Here is an 18,340-nt window from a genome sequence, read left to right on the forward strand (position 1 = left end):
GCTAGCCTCTGCACCCCACCCCGGCCGTCCGCCTCTGCCTTGGGGCAGGGCCTGCGCCGCCCGTCAGGGTATCGCTTAGCTCGATGCCCCACCGCCAGCGGTAGGTAAGCGCTCGGCAGGCGCCCGCGCGGCCGCACCCACAGAAGCTCCTGAGAAAGGACCCCCACGCTCGCTCCCCGGCCGGTGCCATGGCGGCTGCTGCCAACGACTGCGACGCCGCGCAGGTAACGAGGGGCCACGCGCAGACCCCGCGCACGGCGCCTGGCTCTGAGGCCGCGTGGGCTGTAAAGGGTCGCAGGGCTTGGCCGCGGGACGGGAGCGTTCCCTTTAGGTAGCCCAGCAGCGGGCGGCGTGGGTTCGGCTACACCCCGCCCAGCGCCCCAGGGCCTCCTGCGCCTGCGAGGGAATCCTGGAGGCCCGAGGCGGGACAGCGAACCGGCAACGGCTCTGCCGGCGTGCCCGGGCCTTGCCGTGGCCACCCGTGCCACCTCTGATGCTGGGTCAGCCCGTCGCCTGGAGAGAATCACTTTGGGGCAGCGGGTGCTCCAGGATAGCAGTTTGCAATTGCAGTTGTTGAGGCTATTTTTGTAAACTTAGTAATTATCTAGTAACTTTCATAGTTACTAATTAACAGAGAGTATAGAGATGTTATGAAATTTACAGCACTTTCCAAAATGCTGCCAGCTGACAGTCTGACTGCAGTTGCAGGCCTTTGGGCCCTTTTTATTTATTTGTTTATGGTAACTGTTTGTTACTGTAAGTCGGCACAACCTGAATGTGAGTCAGTAGTGTTACACTTCATCAAACGAAGCAAACATTGTGCTAGAGTGTATGGGAGCATCACCTGGATGAGGCTTGAAATACTTGTCCTTGTTTGTATGTGGAACTGGTCAGGAGACATCAAGAACAGTGTGGACTGACAACAGAGAGATGAGAATCATCATCAGAGTAGATAATGTGGCCTGTCAGAAAAGAGGGAAAGAATCTGTTTAGTCAAAAAAAAAAAAGAAAAGAAAAAGAAAAGGAGCAATTGGAGTTGTTGTCTTAATATGTAAAATGTCACAGAGATGAAAGGGAAGAATGTCTTCTTTATGCCCATAATTGTTTGGTAAGAGATAACAAGCTTACATTTCAGCAAGCAAAGTTTAGGTTAGGTATTAGGAAAATACTTCTGACCTGGGACAGTTTTCCTTGGGAGTTTGTGGCTCGCTGTCATTGGAAGTTTTAAAGATGAGGTTAAAGTAGGAGCTTCCAAACCTTGTCAAACTTGCTTCAGGCTGCCGTCTCCATCGCTTCACCTTCTCTGTCTCCTGCCTCAGAACCACTGCCGCTGTCTTGCACCTGTTCCTGTTTGTCCCATGCTGCTGCCACGGCTTCCCCATGACTGATTCTGCAAGTCCAGCACCAACTGCTACATTTTCCTGTAGCAACTGCAACAAGATGCAAGTGGTCTGTTCAGAGGAGCTGCATTAAACAAAGCCTTTGCTTGCTGTGATTCTAAGGGCTAGGAGACAATCTTGAGGGGCTCACAAAATCCCAGTTCCCCTTTGCTTAAGTCTTATGGTCTTTAGACTGTCAAGGATCACTCTGCAGCTTCAGAGACTCTGTGGTATTGGGGTCAGGGGAGAGAACAATGACAACAGCACTCTTTTGCTTATGTTTCAGCAAAGGTATTGGTACTAAGTAACTACCTGCCTACCAGTTTTTGTATGTGGTTAGTTTTTGCTTTTCTCTTTATTCTGTGTGTGTTAACAGACCTCCCTAATGTGGATTGCTGCTGCTAAGCAGATGTTTCTCTTGGAAATGGCTTTTCATGGGCATAAATGACGTTAAGCTGAGCAGCTGATCACTTGTCATTTTAAAAAAAAAACTATTAAAACTTCTAATTGCTGCAATAAAAAATTTTCAAAACATAAAAAAGGCATAGCATAAATGATCAATTTCATTTGGATGTCTGTACTTGCTGTAAAAATGCCAGAGACTTTTAAGCAGAGTAGGAGCCTCACCACATTGCTTTCCTGTCTCTTCCTTACAATTATTTCTTTTTCTCACCTAAAAAAACTCCCTTGTGCATTATAGAATCCATGTATGGTGCTGAAGGTGTTGTAGAAAATAAACTTTTTTAAAGGCTCATTACGTTATTTTTGCCACTTTGGTTTATTTGATCCATTTTTATGCTAAAGAAAGATTTTAAACAGAACTCTACCAGCTTATTAATGGTACTTTTCTCACTTTATGTATACAGTATAGCACAAACCTATTTTACCACATCAAACTTATCACTACATGGCTGTTCAAAGAAACCTCATCATGATTTACTACCCATCGGTCTGCAATATCAATGGTATTATTTAATCTATGCAGTCTGTTCTTATTTCTGAGGAAAATGTATGATTTCTGAGCAATTTATGGCAGGGAGATATGTATTTCAGACACTGGTTATTTACTGTGATATCTTAAAATATTCACATCGTAGTTCAGTTTTACATCTTTTGAAAATTATCCCCAAAACCTTTACAAATGTGTTCGTTCTACAAATAGAGTGGATCCACCTTGTTTTCCGTTACATTAGACCCACATTGTTTTCTGGGTTTTTGGGGTGGGTGGGTTTGTTGGTTTTTTTGTGTTTTTTTTTAGTAATGTTAGGTACAGTAATTTGAATAAAATAGGAAAAAGCTAATTTGCCTTGAGCAACCATAGTCTTGCAGAATACAATAACAATTTTTGAAAAAGATTTGACTGCTGGAAATATTCTAAATTTTCAGTGAATACTTTCAGTCAGCTCCTGTTTAGAAATTTATCAGCCAATTTGTTTTCAAAAGAATAATTTAATGGATTGAAAAATTAGTCACTTCTTTTAGTTTATGGAAATTTGTGGAGTTTTCCTTTGTATCTAACAGCGTGTAGAAATTTAGGCTAAGATATTAGCAGCATAGCAGCAAAGAAGCTGAATTGTTCGTGTTAGCTGTATCAGAAAACTAGTGGGCTGGGTCCTGATTTGGAGATGTGAAGGAAGAGATAACCAATGGCATCTGTACTTCAACTTAAAAATCAAATGTAAAAGTACTGCTAATTGAGATTTGACAAAGAGTAATCGTGTTGAGTTGCCTACTGCTTTCACACATGTTCACTCCCAGACTTATTACAGCAAGTACTGTTTTTTAGTTATGTAAACAACTGTCATTTTTATAAAAAATAATTTTAAGCAGGAAATACAGTAATATTTTTATTTAGATAGTTTATAGTCAGTATCCACTGATCCTGGAAAAATACTCTTAAGCTCTGAGGACTGTTTTATAATCCTGGCATTTTTCAGAAAAAAATAGTCAAATTCCTTGATCCTGGGGTCTTTTTCCTTCGTGTACTCTTGTATATGCTGTTCCGTTTGTTTCAGGTAATGTGAACTGATGATTTTTTTATGGTACTTTAAAAATCTTAACTTCTTACATAAGTTTCTAGGATTGCTGGTTAGAGTCTTGTTTCTATCACTTGAAATATATAAACAGTTGATTTTTTTACTATATTAAAAGAGACTGTAAATAATAGAAACAAAATCAGAGCAGGCAGGAGTAGCATCTGAACTGAATCCCAGTTCTTTAAAGATAAGTGCATCAGAAACAAGTGCCATTGAAGAATATGGTGCTGCACTATTAAGTTGAAGTTTGAAGTGTAGTGATGGGGATTAATGCATATATAAAAAGAATTATGTGAAAGTTGGCTGCAGTAGCAGGGAACTGTATTTGGTGACCTAAGGGTTTAGCCTTCCCAAAGCTAATCCTTTTTTCTGTTGGAAACAATGCAAGGAGCACATCTGTTGTGCTTAATTGCTGATTTCTGTCACACACCGATATATAAGAAAGAAAACTAGCTGTATTACTGTGGTAATGTAGGTGGAAATCTTACCCTATCCCAGGGAGATAAATTAATTTAAATAAAATTAGTGCTATTTCTCTACTGTTTAATTCCTTACCCGATGGGTTCAGTTATACAAGGATCTTTGTGAAAGCACATAGATTTTTATTTTTACACTGGTAAAACGGGGAAGACTTTAGCTTTTGCTTCTCTCAGATAAGCTAAAAGAAATACTCAGGACAACTCACAGTTTTCTCTATGTACACTGGTTATATTTCTCATGTAAATGATTCCAACATTCAAAATTTTTCATTTTCCAATGTAATACTCACTTATCAAAGACTGCTACCTGTTAGCTACAGCTTTCTTAGTTTTATATATTCATTTCAGAGTAATATTTAGGATTTCCAATAAATAGTTCTGGCTTGTATTGTAAAGCGATTCTGGTTTAGATTAACTATGAATGAATCTCTGACATTACAGATACCTTTGGTTAATAGATAGATATAGATGTATTTACTGATAAAATAAATAATGGAATATGGAAAAATTTAAGAACATTTCTTCCTTCTGAAAGAAATATTAAAATAATGCAGTTTGCCTTCTGCATGTGAGGTAACCTCACACTGTAAAAATGTAGGAATGTGAAGTTCATCAAATAATTTGCCTATGTTTTCTATGGTATATTCGAATGCTATGTAAAAATATTATATAACAGAACTAATAAAGTCTGTGCTGCTGAAATTTGTAAATCAAGCAAAATAAACATACAGAAAACTGATTCAATAGGAAAAGTTATTAGTTGAGCTTTTAAAAATGGATTATGTTAGATGCATTCATTTTTCTATAACTTAGTCTCGCTGTGGGGCCACTACACTTGAATAAATTTGAGATGAGGCCTTTTCTGTGAAGGGTAACTAGAGGTGAATTTTATTTGGGGGTTTTGTTTCAAGGTGCGAACGCAGTCGTTTTGTAACTGAAGTTCCTAAGCATAAATTAGGCTGTTGTACTGCAGTATGAAAGTTCTACCCCTTTAAACTCAATTTCAGAATTGAAATTCTTAGGTTTGTGATGTTTCTGATGGCTTTTAATTTATTTCTTTATTTTTAGGAGAAGTTACATCCAAGAAATCTTATCCCAGAGCTTTGTCGACTGTTTTATGGTTTAGGCTGGGTAACAGGAACTGGTGGAGGAATAAGCTTGAAACATGGGTAAGTGAAGGTGGAAAAGAAAGAACGTGATGATTATAGAGAGAGAGGGTGGCTGTGTTTAGTAGTTGGTGAGGGCATTTCAGTTCCATGAAAAAAGTTTGAAAGTCAAGAGTGAGCGAGAAGGTAGAGGGAGAAATGAACAGTATGCCAGATTTAACCATGTAGAAGGGAGGTGGCTTGTCTGACTTAACCATTGCAGTCCCTTCAATGGAGAGAGTCAGCTTCAGAGAGTGACTTTTTTCTGTCCTTTTCCTATCTTTGCTTAAGGTAGATAAATTGTCTTTCAGAAGCAATGTATTCCCCCTTTTTCGTTTCATTGACTATGGAATTTAGGCACACAGCTTTCAAATGCCTGTGGTTAGATGAGATGAATCCCACCCTAGATATTTTGCAAGCAAGACATTTTCTTGAAGAAGGAAATTACTGTTCTACTGAGATATTTCTAAGGAGATGTTCTTAACATGTAATTAAAGCAGGACAGGTAACAGCAAAATAATTTTTGGTGTGTATCCACTGCTAAGGAGCACCACTTTGCTTTTTAATTTGCTCTATTACTTACCAGAAAGGTAAGGATTTCCAGTCTCCCCCTCTTCATGCTTTACAAGCTTTAAATGGAGACAGAGCTCCTCTCAGTGGCCACTGAAAAAAGAGAAGTCCTCATTCTGCAGAACACCTTGCCCAGTGCCTGCAATTCTGTCCCCAGTCACAGGGTGTTGTGACATTTTAACTTGAAAGTCTCTGATCTCTCATTTTTCTGACATACACTTACATGCAGACACAAGCAGCCATTGCTATTCAAATATATGAAGAATTTATATGTGTGTGTGTATGTATATATATATATGAAGTAAAGGCTCTAAATGCTAATGTTTGTGCTGTTCTAATGGCTTTGTGCAGGTTGTTTCACTTCCCTGCTTGATTTTACAAGCAAAGCAACAGCAATAATAATGAGAGGAATGATAAGAGGGTTAATTCTTGTTTTTAAAACTCTTCATCTCTGTAAACTAATAATTAGTCTAGCACTAATTTCTTATCAGTAGCTAAATGTAGCCTATTTTCTTTGCCATTTCAGTGTGATTCATGTTGGTTGTGGCAAGACAAATGGTGTCAACAGGGAATACACCAACGTAGTAGTACAGTTTTCCTCAGCTGTTGTATAACTTGTTTGCTCAGACTACACTGAAATACATGTTTGAGTTGGTACCAATGTTGTCTAGTCAACAATACCAGTCATCTATGTGGCTGTACTGTTTAATAGCTACAGTAACAGTTAGCTATGTTTCAAAATTAATAGCTGTGAGGCAGAGATCAGACTAGCTTAGAACTGTTACATAGGAAATAGTGAAAGAACAGCTGAAATTTGATTGAAATTCTAACAAATGGTCTTAAAAGCTAATCCTAATCAGCATTACTCACTGTGCAGTTCATATCAATTACTCAGAAGAAAAATGCTAATTTGGACATGGGATAGCATATTAAAAATGGATCTCAAATTCTTTGTCAGGTGTCCTGTATTTCAAAGTCTGTATTTCATCATCAGATTTTGCCTCTGTGATTAATTTCTAAATAAGAAAAAAATTTGTTTTAAGAAAAAATGCATGTCTTTCATTAGTAACCAAATTACCACTTGATTTATCGATCATTTGTACTCTCAATCCTCTTGCTCATGCAAAGGAATTAAGACTAAATTAATGCAACGTTGGCAGTGTTAATTCATGAATGTTAAAAATTACAAATATGATAAAGCCACATTTTGATGTGCTTCACAGCTGTTTTACCCTTAAGATCATTGAGTCCAACCATAAAGTGCCTAAGCGCCGCGGCTGCATGCCTTTTAAATACCTCCAGGGATGGTGACTTCTGTAGGCAGCCTGTTCCAATGCTTGACAACCCTTTCAGTGAAGAAATTTTTCCTAATATCTGATCTAAACCTCCCCTGGCACAACTTGAGGGTGTTTCCTTTTGGCCTATCCCTTGCTACTTGAAAGACAAGACTGACCTCCACCTTGCTACAACCTCCTTTTAGGTAGTTGTAGAAAGGGATAAGGTCTCCCCTGAGCCTCCTTTTCTCCAGACTAAATAACACCGCTTCCCTCAGCTGCTCCTCATAAGACTTGTCCACCAGACCTTTTAACCAGCTTTGTTGCCCTTCTAAGTGCTCTTGTCCAGAGGTATAAACATCTTGTGGTCCTTAGGAAATGTGTCTGTAACGTGACTAATTATTCACTAGATGTCTCTCTGCTTCTGAATTTAGTATGTTACTGTTGAAACCGAATAGTGATTACAATTGAGAGAGATAATCTGATTATTTTTTTTGCTATTTTTGAAAATGTTTCAGATGCCATATTAAAGTAATTTTAATTTAAATCAATTTTTTACAGTCTTTGTTCATGTAAACCTTGCAAGAAGTGATGTACTTCTACTTGAATTTCAGTCATTTAATTGCATTGAATTAGTGTTATATTTTTATCGATACAAATAAGTATACAAATGCATTAAAAACATGTTTACATGTTTTTGACATAGTTGTAAAAACCCCAAAAGTATTTACATTGTAGAATACTATAGATAATTAATATTGTTTATAGGTAGTCTGTGTATTTTTAAGTAATAGTTTTGGCACCGGTTTTGTCATAGATCAGTATCTGCTTGCAATTTCTCTTGTTCATTTTTATTGTGAATTCTGAGTTCAGAATTATTGCAGGGGGAGGCTGTGTGTTTTTCTTTGTAGGAAAAAATAAGGCTGCACTTTCTACATGTGTTTCAGATCTCTTCTGGGGTTGGAGCTGTGGTTTCGTACCCCTGCAAGTCAGAGATTTCATATGCCCTTGTATGATTCAGTTCTATTTTGAAAACCATCTACATGTCAATCTATGGAAGGAGCAAGAAAGTTGTTGAATTTTAAGGGGCTAGATTTGCTATTTCCTTTTCAGTGGATTGCCCATGCAGTTGGAGAACCTTGTGTTTATCGATTTTCTGTGTCTGTAACTTTTCTTAGGAATGAAATCTACATCGCTCCTTCAGGAGTCCAAAAGGAAAGAATACAGGTATGTTGAATTGTATTTTTATCTCAGAGCTCATCTTGAGATGGATGAAAGTACCTTTGTTTAGAGTTTAATTTTTCTTTCTGTAAAGTTAGAAACTTGGATTTTGCCCAGTACTCCACTAGCATAGCAAACCAACATGTGTTTCAGTGGCCAGTGTAGATTAGTCTTGATGATCTCTTTGCTTTAAATTAACACAGAAGACTGAGATTTGAACATTAGTACTAAAGTCCAACTTTATTCTTTGTGAAGCTTGAATGGCTCTGTAGCTGTCTGGCTACAGTTTTAAGTTACTGTGGCACATACGTAATTAAGCGTTAACACTTAATCTCTATTTATTTTCCTTTGAGTGATTACAAATCTTTGTCTTGACATTCTCAGTAAATAGATGGGCTCTCTCCATGAAAAGGTTACTTTGTCTACCTGTTTCCTTTCCAAAAAAAACCCAAAATATAAGTGGAGAGGAGAATGGTAAATGATAGCTATTTTATGACAGCAGGAACTCCCCCAGAATAGAATAATATGTGGAAAGAATTTGTTGTTTTATGGATCTCGGGGTAAATACAATGAGAAGTGAAAGGAATCTCTTCACTGGCAGAAACTTGGGGTGTCACAGCAGTGCTCACTGGGGATGTTAGCAAGTAAGGCAGACAAAGGCATAACGTGGCAAGACCATGATGGTCTGTTCTTTGCTAGCAGTAGCAGTGGATTGAGCCCAGTGAATAAGGAAATATCTTGCAACTGCATTTCCTGATGATTTTTAAAAAAACATTAAAGAAGAAGGTTTAATTGCTGCCCTGAACAATTCTTTGTACTATTATGAGTAGCTGATTGATGCAAAGGTAACATTCATGTAAAGCTACCGAAAGCAAAGTTTAAAAAAATAGTTCTACAAGTTGAATTAAATCTACACATAATATATTTATGTCACTTGTTGGTTCTTTAAGGTGGGGAAGGAAAAGTACATCTACATTTCTTTTATTGAATCATTTACTACTTTTCCTTTTGATCTATTGTCTGTTATTTAGATACAGGTTATCTTCTTTTTGAGAAAATTTTAGTTTTACAAATATCTGCTTCGCAGCATTCTGAATAAAAACAGTACCTCATATTAATTCACGTTACACAATGTCAGTAAATAGTATTAGAAGCTAGAATAAATGCGGTGCTCTACAGCACTTTTATAAAGTTAAAATCACATTTTATATTAAATATGTGGTGTATATATTTGTCTCCCTAGAAGGAAAACAAAACTATTAGGGTCATCACAGTTCAAAATAATTTTTTCTTTCTTACAGCCAGAAGATATGTTTGTTTGTGACATGAATGAACAGGACATCAGTGGTCCTCCACCGCACAAGAAACTAAAGAAAAGCCAGTGCACACCTCTTTTTATGAATGCCTACACTATGAGAGGTGTGTAGCAAATGTTCAGTGATAACTGAAGTGCTGTATATACACATCCACAAAATTGAAACTCAATACCACATTCTTTATACATGGAAGTTACAGTGAAATTAACATGAAAATATAAAATAAATTAAATTCCAAAGGAATATGTACAATGAAAGGTAGTCCGTGGTAACATCCTGTGAGTTTCATTTACACTTTAGTCTTCTAATGTAGCTATACATCATCTTTTTGGCACTAATTTTTAGTGCAGTATACTAGTAGATTGCGGGAGCAGCTGGGGGATTTACAGCAGTCTTATACCAGCAGTTTTGCCTGTTCAGCAGCTATGTTTTACAACCATTGGCTGTGATCAAAGGTTCTAAATTATGGATAGGTGAAAAAAAAATTATGAAACTTTTCTTTTGTAGGTGGACAGTAATAAAAAGCTTCTGCTGTTGTGTAAGATTTATATCTGTTACTTTATAAAGGATTTAGTGAGTCTCTTCTAATCTTCCTGCACAAGAAGCTTATATGAGCTGACAGAATTGGCTGATGTAGTTGCCAAGCCGCTCTCCATGATAGTTGAAAAGTCACGGCAGTCAGGTGAAGTCCCCAGTGACTGGAAAAAGGGAAACATTGCACCCATTTTTAAAAAGGGTAGAAAGGAGCACCCTGGGAACTACCGACCTGTCAGCCTCACCTCTGTGCCTGGGAAGATGATAGAACAGATCCTCCTTGAAGCTATGCTAAGGCACATGGAGAACAGGGAGGTGATTTGAGACAGCCAGCATGGCTTCACCAAGGGCAAGTCCAGCCTGACCAGTCCTAGAAAGAAAAAGAAAAGTACTAGCATAAAATATTAAAAAAAAAAGTAAAAATTTTTAAACATTTATCTCACAAATAAGTTTGGGAATTCTTTAGAATCTCAGAACTCTGATTTGTACTACTAATTTGTAGAGTTTTTCAGGCATTGCAGTATGTAAAGAAATGTACAAGTAGTGTTTCTCCTTGAATTGGGCAAGTAGTTTTTCTCCTGCAATTTGTTACAGAATCACAGAATGGTAGGGGTTGGATGGGACCTTCAGAGATCATCAAGTCCAACCCCCCTGCCAAAGCAGGTTGACCTAGAGCAGGTTGGACAGGAATGTATGTAATATCTCCAGAGAAGGAGACTCCACAACCTCTCTGGGCAGCCTGTTCCAGTGCTCTGTCACTCTTAAAGTAAAGAAGTTTTTCCTCACGTTGAGATGGTGTTTCCTGTGTTCCAGCTTGTGCCTGTTGCCCCTTGTCCTGTCACCAGGCGCCACTGAAAAGAATCTGGCCCCATCCTCATGACATATTAGATATTTATAGACATTGATGAGATCCCCTCTCAGTCTTCTCTTCTCCAGGCTAAACAGACCCAGGACTCAGCCTTTCCTCATGAGAGGTGCTCCATTCCCTTGATTGTCTTCGTAGCCCTCCATTGGACCCTGTCCAGTAGTTCCCTGTCTTTCATGAACTGGGAATCCCAGAACTGGACACAGTACTCCAGATATGTCCTCACCAGGCACAGTAGATGGGGAGTATGACCTCCCTCCACCTTCTGGACATGCTCTTTTTAATGGACCCCAGGAGACCATTGGCCTTCTTAGCCGTAAGGACACATTGCTGGCTCATGGTCAACTTGTTGTCCACCGGGACTCCCAGATCTCTCTGCAGATCTGCTTTCCAGCAGGTCAACCCCTAACCTGTACCTGTAGCCTTGTCACTAACTAAAAGTTGATACTAGTGTCCTAAGACATTCCCTAATTATCCTTTATAGATAAGTAGTTATGTCATATCTTTGTTTAGTTTCCCATATGTTTTTTCCACTAAAACAGTAGATCACCATTTGCTAAGATGCCTAGCCAAAGGAAGTGAATCAAGTATGTGAATGAAATTGATTCTAAAAATACATTTTTTTCTTCTTTTTCTCTTCTTAGGGGCAGGTGCAGTGATCCATACTCATTCCAAGGCTGCTGTTATGGCTACCCTTCTTTACCCAGGGAGCGAGTTCAGTATTACCCATCAGGAGATGATAAAAGGAATCCAGAAGTGTACTTCAGGAGGACATTACCGGTACTTTTCTATATTTAAGAAAAGAGGCATGCTATTTGATCATTTGTTTTCAGCAATATAAATAGATAACGAGTTGCTTGAGTTATGTGTGTCAAAGTGTGTAATGTGAAGCATTAGGAATAAGAAAGAAGAACACCGCTGGAATAAATTAGTCATTGGCTTTCCCTAGGAAAATCTCAAGCCTATGGAAGAGATCTGAGATAAAATCTTGTAATGTCAAGTCTACCGTGGTCTGTTGAGCTACAGAACACAAACCAAATAAAGAGCTGTGTCCTGACAAATATCTCAAGAACACAGATGTTAACACATCTGTACGATATTAAACTGAAACTGGAGCCAACCAACATTAGGTTGGGTTGATAACGTACAAACTACATTTGGGTGGACTTCGCGTATCACTGCCTATGCTAGTTTAGGGTATTTTAAGAGTGTAGAGGATTTCAGGTTTTACTTGACAGACTTTGAAAGAAAATTCAGAATAAACAGCTCATTAAAGCTAATGTTACTACTTTTTAAGGATGAGCTCTAACAGTGCCAAATGTCCCAATCCTCCTTCAGAAGAAACTCTTAGGCAAGTTCCACTGAGTAACATGCATCATCTTGTCTTTGGAACTGGGGTTCTCAGGCTCTCTTAAGATCACATATAGCCCACCAATGACTCCATCACAGAGAATTTATTTTTCATATGTTGACTCTACTTTCTATTTATATGCCTTAGCAGGACAATCTTATTTCCAGGGGGTTTTGGACTACCTAATTTTTTTCTGCTCTCCAGCAAACAGCTTCATTTCCTTCTTCATTATGTGATTCTTTTAAATAACTTAATCTGAGATATAGCTTGTAGGTGATGCCAATACAGGATAAAGAGAGTCTGAAAAAGTTGCAAAGGCACCCAACTAGAAAGCGATACGTGAACAAACAGCTACACCTAATACATTAAATCATAGAATCATAGGGTTGGAAGGGACCTCTGGAGATCATCTAGTCCAACTGTTATTTTCTTTTTGTGCCTCAAGGGTCGCTCAGGTATTGCCAGCATAGGATACGTTTGGGAGTGAGAGACGTTCCTGAGGGTTCTTATATTACAGCATTACTCACAAGAGAAGAGTTTAGAATCACTAGTGTTGAGAATTTATTAACATCTTTACACAGTCAAAGGAGGATCTCTTTCTTAGGGAAAAGTTTCGTACATCAAAACACTACAGGTTTTTTAAATACGTGAACATTAATCTTTCTTTTAGGTATGATGATACACTAGTGGTTCCCATTATTGAGAATACACCAGAAGAAAGGGATCTCAAGGAGAGAATGGCACGTGCAGTGGAAAAATACCCAGACTCTTGTGCTGTATTGGTCAGACGTCATGGAGTTTATGTGTGGGGGGAAACATGGGAAAAAGCCAAAACAATGTGAGTACAATTTAAGAATATGGTATGTTTTGCTATTATACCTCAAAATCTTAATGACCTTAATGTCATGCGTATTTGCAATCCATGGACAACGATTCATAACATTAAGTTCTGGCCTCACTGAATGTATGGGGAGCTTTTGGGAATGGACTGGCTGATAAGGTTCCTAACATTTTCCTTTTGTATGGACAAGTTCCTCCTCATACGAAACCTGCAGGCAATCTCTGCTTTTTTATGACACCTGCCAGTGCTGCTTGTGTAGTCTTCCCTAGTCTCATTTTTGGAATTTACTTCTTTATTTGCTGATGGAAATGCAGCAAATCAGGATCATGTAGCAAAAATGCTGGGAACGTTCCATACCACAGTCATGGAAAGAGATAGTAGAGCCAGTCAGACCGTCGCATTGGTGATGTAAAGCTCAAGGAAGAAAACTATTTATTTTCATAAAACATGGTAAAACTTAAGACTTACTTTACATTTCACTTTTTTTTTTCCTTTTAATTTTAGGTGTGAATGTTATGATTACTTGTTTGATATCGCAGTGCAGATGAAGCAGCATGGGTTAGATCCTTCAAAACATCCAGCGGGAGAAAATGGGATCTTATAAATGACAACAACATTTATATTCAGGTGTGAATTTATCTGTAGAGATGATCTGTTTGGAGGGAGAGACTACACATGACACCATTGCTTCAGTCTGCTTTCCCACTGGGGAAACTTTAATATTGCATATTTCCCCCATCCATTCCATTACCACTGCAATGGTATCTAATGCCTAAAATAATGCTCCTTTGCCACACAATGCAACAAAGAGATACATATTAATAGTTAAGTGTGTCCTGTGCATATTTTAGCACCTACGTACAGCATGGAGTGCAATTGCTTTTTAAAACTAAATTGTATCAAGCATTACCAGAAAAAGCCAATGGAGAAAAAAGACCCCACGTAAGTAAGCTAATCTGTACAGAGATGCTGAACACCCACTTTTGTTCTTTAGCTTGCAGGATCAGGTTTGATTTCAGTCCATCTCAGTGGTATTATTTATATGGTGGGTTGTTTGTTTATTTTCCTTCAGCAGAAATGGCTGGTTGCAATTTGGTTAAGTTTCATTGATTAGTGTCACCTGTGTACCTCATACAGGAAATTACCATGCCTTTCTGTTTTCTAATGTGGCAATAATCAATGTTTTGAAAGTTCTCATAACAAATATTTTAAAGTAAAAGCATGTAGATAATGTGATCAGGCAGTACCTTACATGAAGGGTCCCTGAAACAATTATCACGTAAGCAATATACAGCTTGGTATGGCAAAACACAGTGGTCGCGTAGTGTTTCACAGTCTGGGACGTTGCTCTAGCCAGTTTTAAGATACCAGTACTGAGATTATAAAGGAGTTGCTCAGCCAAAGTGGTGGTCTAATTAAACAGGGTAGGCTAACTTGTTGCACAGAGTTGGCCCATCAGACAGTCCTCTACAGCCACCACGTTTGCATCAGAAGAGATGACAAATGCAGCATAAGCGAAGAACAGGCAGGTACTTGGATCACTAGCCTTTATGCCCACACTAGGGGAGGAAGCAGTGGAACAGGAGGCTTGCTGTCAAGTGGCTCTCTGTGTGAACAGGTATTTGGAGTGCTGCCTCACTCCACGATGTGATGAAGTCACAGTGGCTACCGCACTAGCACAGAGCTACCTCATGGTCCACAAGAACCTTTCTAAAATTGCTCCTCAGCTCCTGCAGTCAGATAGGTTGGGCCAATATAGTGGAATTAATATTTCTTTGCCATTTTTTACGAGTATAAATACCTAGTTTTAGAATATTTTCACTTTTGCGTTGTTTCTCCTATATAGGTTTCTTACATGATGATGGGAGTTCCAGATTCCACCTCACGCTGTTAAAACCACAAGGGGGTGTTGTTACACTCGGCTGACTGACAGATGTTGGCAATCAGTTTTGACTGTTAAACACATCCAAGAAGAAAAGGAGAGTTAAAAAACAACAAAAAAAAATAAGATGAACAATCATTGCATTTAGAATCCTGTCAAATGCTACAGTAGGAGCAATGAAAATTCAGATGCAAAAAAAGATTTTGAAGAAAGCTACGGAGAACTAATGTGACATTTTGTTTGTGTGCTTTAAAATTTCATGTTTCAACAACCTGCATTTTTGATCCTGCTCTACTGCTACATCATTTAACTTGTTCTAGGTCTCCATTTCTCAAAGTTATAGTAGCCTTTTTTGTGGGGGAAAAAAGTAAGGACAACCCCTTGATCAGAAGTTAGGAATAAAGTTTAAAGCATGGTTTGAACTGTTGATTCATTCACGACATGTTAATAAGTGGGGTTTTTTTAAATTAAGCCAGCAGCTTATGTTTTTTTGAATTTTCTTAATTGTCATTGTAGTGATTAGGAAACACATAATTTTGTAGCATGCATTTGGAATTTGTCTTGTCTGGGTCTTATCTGGTTTCTACCTCTTTAAATTCATTCACCGTCAGTAAGATTTTGTTTTTTACAACTTTAAAACAGCTTTTTATGACCTATGATTAGCCAGCCTAAGGTAGATTTAATCAAACTGCTCTGCTTTCAAAATCTCCTGGCATGGCCCCCCAGTGGCATCAGTCTAAGCCTTGATTGACCAACTTTCTGATTTGAGTATTGAGACTCTAGTCCCAAGGGTGAATTGAGACGGGGTAAGCACCAATTGACCTTGTTTTCTGCTAGGAGCCATGCATTCCCAGCACTTCCCCTTGCATCATCTCTGGTGCTTTTTTGAGCCAGAATTAACTCTTCAACCTAAGAGAAAACTACTGCAGAAGTAGGGGGAAGAAAATTATTATATTGTTTCCTAATAAGCCAATGTCCATAAAACATTGAATCAGCTCAGAGGTGGGTCCACAGAAAACTGGAGCTGGGGCAAAAGGGGAGATGGCTGAAGCCAGAGACTGCAGACAGTGCTTCCCCCATTTCAGGGGGATGGCTGTTCAAACTTAGTTGGCTACGTGTGGACAGGCATTTACCGTGGATGTTCTGAAGAGTTCAGAAAGAACTGAAATCTGTGGAAAGTATTCTGCTAAACCAAGAAGTCAGGAAGAAACTTCTTATATTTTTCACTCATTAATGAGCATTTATTTTTCTTTAGTTATGTGTGTCAGGCTACTGATTATAGCACAACCTATGCCATTGGTCTCCCTAGTTACTGGTAATTGCATTGTGTTGAACTTGCACGAAAAACATCCTGCTTTGGCTTGGTGGGTATTCATGCCCCCATGTAAAAGTCTGTCACTGGGCTCTGACAAAAGTCATTTGCAGTAAGGCATCGTGGTATAATCCAAGCACCTGCTGACCTGGTCCAACCTGCTGGGTACCAGCTGTTTCACCTGTGCCATGACAGCCTGGTGTAGCTCCAGAGTTGCTGCTATGCTGACAGTTTGTCAGCAACCAGATTCCTCTGATCTCCACATCCTTATAGCAGCTATAGCCTGTCTTTCTGTGCTGTACGAGAGAGCATGTTGAGCATCGGCTCCTACCAGACCAAAAGCAGCTGTCAAAGTTGACATTGAGACCTCAACTGATTAAGTTACCACTCCACAGGATTTGCTAGCAGAAACTTGCTGAGTACTCATCTGCTGAGATAACATAACTTCACCTCTCTGGGATGCTTCAGATTTTCTTGATAGGAAATACCTGAGCTTTGCTCTCAAATTTTCCTGTCCCTGTCAGTCAAATATCAACTGAAGAGTTGTTAAAGGAATTGCCATATAGTTCAGATAGGCCTCTTTTTTCCCCCTGATGACTGGACTGCAAGACTCACCAGCATCAATTACAAAATCTCTGCCATTCTATTCTTACATTAAAGAAATAGCCATATTTAGTTCTTTTCTGTATTTCCTTACACATTTTAGGAAAAAAAATAATAGCATTGACTGTTTTGTGGTTTACGTCATTGGCTTGATTTCTGAACTCCCTTCTCAAATGCTTGTGCTACCTAATAATTAAAATTTGTAAATAGTAGTGGTGCTATGCTGACAGACTTGCAGGTTGCATTAAGATTGGTGTCTTGTGACTGTTCAGCGCGTTTGTCCTTCCCTATTGTACATAGTGCTGTACCTGCAGTGTGCAACATTTAAACCTTGGGGGGAGGGTGACCTTAATTATTGTGAAATCGTGGTTATCACTAAGTTACCACAGGTTGTTGACTAGATGTGTATTGTTTGGCAGTGTCAAATATTTTGCAGTGACTCCACGTCTTCTGAGTATATGTGGATTGCAGTAAGAACTTGGATGAAAAATGTTATTTTTTAGATCAAAGATTGACTTTGGACAGGCTGCATATTCCTCTGCTCCACTTAAGCACAAAACATATCTCTTGACTATTTTCAAGACTTAACAGGTACAAATGACATGAAGGGAAAACCGACTGTATTTCCATTAGCTTTTCTTCCCTTTGGGCATGCTAATGAAAATACTTCTTGATGTGACAGTCCACTTACTTAGTCTTGAAATCTAGTTGCCATCTATTGATTGCAACCTTTAATTCTGTATTTAAACTGCTATATTTCTGTAAATATAGTAAGTAAAAAAAATAAATTCCTGTGGTATTCTGATGATGCTGTCAGAATAGGACATATTTGTATCATTCCATAATACTTATGTTTTCTAAGGATAAAGATAATTTTACACTTGGTGGTGTTTTGTTCAGCATGTGTCATGATAAACTACAAAAGAATTCTCACAAGGAAAGCTATTTTTTGGCAGAATATATTCTTTTTGGGTCCTGTTAATTACAAATATTCACTTCCTCATCCAGCTACAATTTACCATTCTGTAGTCTTTCTAAAATGTGTGTGAAATATCAAATTTCTATAGTAGTAGTGAAATTCTTTTGTATTACGAGATTCCGAGATTTCAATTCCGAGATGCTCAGAGTCTTATTCAGTGGAATGGCAATGAGCTAAGTACGCTCTTCTCAAGTCTGTTTGTGTGTGAACTCTCAACAAAGAAAGCAATGACTTCACAGCTTTGGTGGCTTCATAAACTTGTGAAATGATTATTGTTTCCCCAAGAGTTCAGAGAGCTCTTACAGTTCAGCTCCAGTTATGTAGAACAAAAATATGAAAATGTCCTATATGATTTAAAGCTTCTAAACTCTCTTTTTTAAGTCTAGATCATTTTCTGGTGTGAATTGTAGGCTAATAAGCCGGCTAGATATTTTTATACATTTGCAGCAAATAATTGATCTCCACCAAAGCCTATTATTTAGGTTTAATATCACCGGACAGGCTTACGTAAAAATGACATAATTCCCATTTCAAGTGGGTCATCCAGAATACT

General features: G+C 38.5%; 2 protein-coding genes across 2 annotated transcripts in view; one reads left to right on the forward strand and one right to left on the reverse strand.

The window, feature by feature from the left end:
- PDHX (pyruvate dehydrogenase complex component X) overlaps positions 1-262 on the reverse strand; it is a 59,914-nt gene extending 59,652 nt beyond the window's left edge. The window contains exon 1 of the mRNA XM_063332329.1: positions 138-262. The gene's annotated coding sequence lies outside the window, so the exon portion shown is untranslated. The remainder of the gene's footprint in view (positions 1-137) is intronic.
- On the forward strand, positions 19-17,693 carry APIP (APAF1 interacting protein). Its single transcript, XM_063332331.1, has 8 exons — positions 19-224; positions 4,963-5,063; positions 8,062-8,110; positions 9,406-9,523; positions 11,464-11,599; positions 12,841-13,008; positions 13,516-13,638; positions 14,858-17,693. The coding sequence occupies exons 1-7, from the start codon at positions 189-191 to the stop codon at positions 13,613-13,615; spliced, it is 708 nt and encodes a 235-aa protein (XP_063188401.1). The 5' UTR covers positions 19-188; the 3' UTR covers positions 13,616-13,638; positions 14,858-17,693.
- The last annotated feature ends 647 nt before the right edge of the window (positions 17,694-18,340 follow it).

Source organism: Chroicocephalus ridibundus, chromosome 4, assembly GCF_963924245.1.
Source record: "Chroicocephalus ridibundus chromosome 4, bChrRid1.1, whole genome shotgun sequence".
Classification (NCBI taxonomy): Eukaryota; Metazoa; Chordata; class Aves; order Charadriiformes; family Laridae; genus Chroicocephalus; species Chroicocephalus ridibundus.